General features: G+C 32.9%; 1 protein-coding gene and 1 long non-coding RNA gene across 2 annotated transcripts; one reads left to right on the forward strand and one right to left on the reverse strand.

Annotated features, from left to right (window-relative positions):
• Window positions 1-42: 42 nt before the first annotated feature.
• On the reverse strand, window positions 43-1,073 carry LOC134198874 (uncharacterized). Its single transcript, XR_009973135.1, has 2 exons — window positions 690-1,073; window positions 43-578 (listed from the first exon to the last, which is right to left on the reverse strand). It is a non-coding gene; the product is annotated as an uncharacterized LOC134198874 (long non-coding RNA).
• A 1,395-nt stretch (window positions 1,074-2,468) lies between these two features.
• Window positions 2,469-5,270, forward strand: RpL19 (ribosomal protein L19; the record flags this gene model as incomplete). Its single annotated transcript, NM_001043756.4, is given in 4 exon segments — window positions 2,469-2,575; window positions 3,329-3,492; window positions 4,017-4,207; window positions 5,103-5,270. Coding segments are annotated over 4 exon segments (598 nt in total), but the record flags the coding sequence as incomplete, so codon positions are not given.
• Between the last annotated feature and the right edge of the window lie 355 nt (window positions 5,271-5,625).

Raw genomic sequence — 5,625 nt, forward strand, 5'->3', positions numbered from 1 at the left:
TTTTAGTGCTAGAAACTTTGCTCTCTTTTATTTATTTGATAATAATAGAAGACGACTATGATTTATAAACGTTATTTAGTGTTTGAACCAGCATATATATTAAAGGTAAGTCTCAGTTGTTATTGGTTTTAATGTATTTGATTAAATAAAAATACATGTAAAAATCTGTTGTTTTTGGGGATATTGGGGACGTCTTAGGTACAAATAACAACGAAAAAGGGGTCAATTGGGATGAGAATACGTGAAATGGAAACGACCTAAGTATAAATAGGTACAGGTTTGTAGGGTTGTCTATGTAGTTATAACAATATTTTTTAAATTTGTTGGTAAAATCTGGTTTATCGAAGCGAAATTGGGAATAAGTCTTTAGTTGAAATAGATAAGCAATCTAATATAAGTAAGTCGATTTTGCAGAGACATGTAACAAGATCAATGAAATCTCAAGGTGGACAAAAATGTCTAAGTAATAAATACATAATAAAATATTTAATATTTGTTCAGAGTGGGGGTATTCATCTGATTAATCCATGGAATAACCGACACACCTAATCTCTTAACCCAGATAGAAATATCAGCCCCTAAGTACTTACCAAGAACGGAGAAATATGAACCGTTTCTAAGAAAGCACTATATATGTGTAAATATATATACATATATATATATATATATATATTTTGTTGTTACTGCACTGTCGATTGCACCTATAGTTGAGGTGATGTCTGCCATGTACTTTTGTCAGTTTTTCAATTTTTTTTATTGATGATCACTTTGTTGGTGCAACTAAATAAATAAATAAATTAAAACTATATATAAAAATAAAAGTAGTGCCAACCCTAGCAAATTTCTCATTTCGTCCCAATTAACCGCAATTTTCGGGTAAATAGGGATTACACCTATTTTTGCATTTTTTGCTTAAACTGGAATGCTAGTTGCATAATTTTAAATTAGACAACAAAGATGCCCCCAAGACTCAATCATTTTGATCCTGATGTAGCATTATATACATCAACAACTACCTTAAAATTGCTCATAAAGTTGGAATTTGTCCCTAATCGCCCCATTTTACGGTAGTTTCTTATTGCCATGATGAGTGAACGTCCCCCATAGAAATCATTGAGTTGAGAGGTTTTATTGCGAAGTCCCAATTTTATTGTTTAATAGCTATCCTGGTATTTAAACGCATTACAGCTTAGTAGTAGACAGATACAGGATACTGGTACCTGCCCAAGTGGGTATATGTATTCTATAGTACCAGTAATTACGCAAAACCATAAATTTCGTGCGGTTATTTTATATTATTCGATGTTATTTCTCCACCGTGAAAGGGGTTTGCTCCGAAGCTCCAAAGTGCATCTGTTCCTTGAAAGAAATGATACTCGCCCACAAGATGCGAACACTAGCCCAGTCGCATCACTTACTGCTTTAAGTTATGTGTTAGCCTAGAATCTTTTATGTCGTCGTGGCCTAAAGGCTAAGACGTCCGGTGCATTCGTGTTGAGCGATGCACCGGTGTTTGAATTTCAGGCGGGTACCAATTTTTCTAATGAAATACGTACTCAACAAATGTTCACGATTGGCTTCCACGGTGAAGGAATTACATCGTGTAGGTAATAAAAATCAAACCCGCAAAATAATAATTTGCGTAATTACTGGTGGTAGGACCTCTTGTGAGTCCGCACGGGTAGGTACCACCACCTTGGCTATTTCTGCCGTGAAGCAGTAATGCGTTTTGGTTTGAAGAGTGGGGCAGCCGTTGTAACTATACTTGAGACCTAAGAACTTGTATCTCAAGGTGGGTGGCGCATTTACGTTATATATGTCTATGGGCTCCAGTAACCACTTAACACCAGGTGGGCTATGAGCTCGTCTACCCATCTAACCAAAAAAAAATATGTTTATATATATATATAGACAATAAAATTAGAAATTAGCTTAAACAGTGAAATTGTCGTTTGGACCTTTACGTACTTTAAACACAATAGCATGTAAAAGTTAAAAGTTATATTTGTTCTTTGGAACCACGTACACGTCTAAATATTATCATAAGGCAATTAAAATACGACACAGAATAATAATTATGATAAAATTGTAAATTATAATTATAGTTATTTAAATATTTCTATCTGAAGTCAAATGTAATCCACTAAAAAAATTTAGTCGATGTCGGTCATTGCGTAAAGAGCCGAACATAGACACGGTACATGCAAATTGAAGTCTCTTAATTTGGCGGCCATATTAATTCTTTCTTGTGTGCGTTGGATCTCACCGTGTCAGGATGAGGTTAGTTTCTGAAAAAAAAAGAGTTTTCGGGGAGATTTTAATATCGGAAACTTGAATATTTAGTGGTTTTACGAAAGATGTGGTATAATATATTGTAAAGCTGTAGTTATAGTCGGATCTTTGCGCTTTCGTGACCATCAATCGCGTGTTACACCATGTGGTCAACCGGAATGTTTCTTTCTTTTCAGTTCCCTCAAGCTGCAGAAGAGGCTTGCAGCCTCTGTTATGCGATGTGGTAAAAAGAAGGTGTGGTTGGATCCAAATGAAATCAATGAGATCGCAAACACCAACTCCAGTAAGTACAATGGCTATCAATATGAGAATGACACATCAGGGCGATGCCTGACAGAAGTATTGTAACTTACATAAATTGTAAGTGTGTAAATAAACAGAGTGCAAATTAAATTTTTTTTTGTTAAGTTATATCCTGGTAGAAATTTTGGCAAATGACTTACTCGTATTTTCTTTAGATTGCCTCTGGTCATCAGTGCTTTGTCTTCTAAAAATTCCATTACCAGGCCCTTAAAACTCCTGCCGAGCTATTTTTTTTGTAATACCTACACAAAAAGTAGAATTTCTCACCAAATTTACACCAATGTAACTTAGTATGTTATGATGTTAGTGCCAAATTTTAAAGCCTAATATATAATACTTGTTCTAAAATTTGTCAGGTTGTGACCCAAGAATAAGTCGCCAGGTATAATAGTCTTATCAAGTGATTTGACCGTGCTGATTTTCAAATTTTCAGACAAGACTGATCATCATCATGATGAAGGAATTTCACCTTGTAATACAAATCCAACTACCAACCATTTCAATTTTAGTAATTACAGGTTTTAAGGCTTTTTCTTAGCCTGCACTGGTAGCAACAGTCATCATGACTTTTTGTAACCACAACACCAGACAAGCTTGATCATTATTTTACCCAATGGAAAAATTAAATTATGCTTTTGGACATCTTTTTGTGTTTTAGCACTTAATTTTAGTGAAACAATGAAGATTCACACCTACGATAATTAGATTAAACAGATATGTTGTATCATTATAGGACAGAACATCCGTAAGATGATCAAGGATGGTCTCGTCATCAAGAAACCTGTAGCAGTCCACTCCCGCGCCCGTGTCCGCAAAAACACAGAGGCACGTAGAAAGGGTCGTCACTGTGGCTTTGGTAAGAGAAGAGGTACTGCCAATGCGCGTATGCCACAGAAGGTATGTTATATCAAATTTTATTTTAAATAAGAAGGGAAATTTTAGGACCTCCACCCTGAATTTACTATTTGTAATAATATATTTTTAATTACATATATAGGTAAACGGGCCTAATGATTTTAATACTATGTAAGCACAATTACTACTTTTAAATATCGGTAGGGCGTATTTTGATAAAAAAAAAACTTAAAGATACTTCTTTATATTTAAGATTAGATTTTCTAGATTATCTTAATCTGAAATGTATTACATTTACTGTAATGTTATGTTGTTACTAAAGCATATGCTTGTAACAGATATTACAAATATTACAAATATTAAATATTTCTGTATAAAAAATATACAAAAAGAAAATTAAACATCATTCATTGTCATTTTATAATGAAGTAAGAAAGCCAATTGTAATTAATTTTATTTTAGGTATAGCAAATCTAATATGCTTCTTCAACTGCAAACAAATTAGAAATATAGTTATAAAATAAGCCTAGTAGATAATTTGATTTTTTAGTATTTTATTTGAACAGGAACTATGGGTACAAAGACAAAGGGTTCTAAGAAAATTGCTCCTGAAGTACAGAACTGCCAAGAAGATTGACAGGCATCTATACCACTCACTCTACATGAAGGCGAAGGGTAATGTGTTCAAGAACAAGCGTGTGCTCATGGAGTACATCCACAGGAAGAAGGCTGAGAAGGCCAGGACGAAGATGCTTAGGTAATTAATGATAGTTTCAATATTAGCCTATGCTGTCAGATTTCCTAGTATAATGAACGGCACCATAATTGCCGTAAACAAAATAGGCAACTGGCCACCAAAAAAGTATTTAAATCTGAACAATGGTATTTGTGATTTCAATAAGTCAAAGAACCATTTCATAATAAGTTGTTTGAAAAATTTATTAGTACATTTTTAATCATGTAAATAATTTACATAATGACTAGTGGTTAAGGACTATTGTACGTCTTCACTGCATTGTTCTGTCATTTTCTTTGCTGCATTCATGTTTTTTTAATGCTGTGGTTACAGCAAGAAAATAATCTACCATAAACATATTCTACGTATTAGAAAATTTTAAATGTTTATATCAATTCAGATGTCATTGAAAATGCTTATTAAAAGTAAAAATAATCTTAAAAACTGCTTCAGTGAATAGCCCCCAATACTAAAAAAAGCCCTTCAGAAATAGTGACTTCGAAGGTAATGAATGAAGTTGAATTTAGTGGTTTTGTAAATTTTAAAGGTATAACATGTGATATTTTTAATATTAATCATCTTTGCAACATTTATTTTTTATTTTTTACCAGTTACATTGTCTTTTAAAGTAAGATAGAGTTATGTATTAATTTTGTTAATACGGTTAATAACACTCATAACATAGGTAAAAAAAAATCGAAACTACGCTCTTTTGCCAGTATTTATGAGAAAAATACTGGTGATACCAAATGATTCCGCATATTTACTCAATTTCGAATATTTTTGGAAATTGTACACTTTTAATGCGAAAAAATGACATGCCATTGTATATTCTGACTCACTATACTAATGCCGGTTAATATCCTAGCATAATTGCATAATTAAATTGAGAATTTTAAATTTCTTCTTTGAATAGCGACCAGGCTGAGGCCCGCCGCAATAAAGTAAAGGAGGCACGCAAGCGCCGCGAGGAACGTATTGCCGCCAAGAAGGAGGAACTGCTGCAGACCTTCGCTAGAGAAGACGAAGCCGCGCTTACCGCTAAGAAGTAAACACTACGTTGTAAACAATAAATAAAAAAAAACACAATTTTGTTTTATTTATTTATTTATTTAAAAAAGTACTGCCACATCACAAACATTTAACATTGAAAATAAACTATTTAATTTATGGCCTGACGCACGTGACAATAATTGCGTACACAACATTGGCAATTCATCGGCTCGAAGATGAATACAATTATAATAAAAAAAGAATACCTAATGAAAACGTACTTTGAAATTCGAATTTAACAATTAAAACAATAATTGTTGAAATATTAATGTATAACAAATGTCATGTCATCAAAAAGAAAATAAGAAATTCAATACAATATCAAGCACCAACAAGTCTGTTAAAGAATAACAAATGATTATCGACTAAAGTTAAGGTACGTTTTT

The sequence above is a fragment of the Bombyx mori genome, chromosome 5, assembly GCF_030269925.1.
Source record: "Bombyx mori chromosome 5, ASM3026992v2".
Taxonomy (NCBI): domain Eukaryota; kingdom Metazoa; phylum Arthropoda; class Insecta; order Lepidoptera; family Bombycidae; genus Bombyx; species Bombyx mori.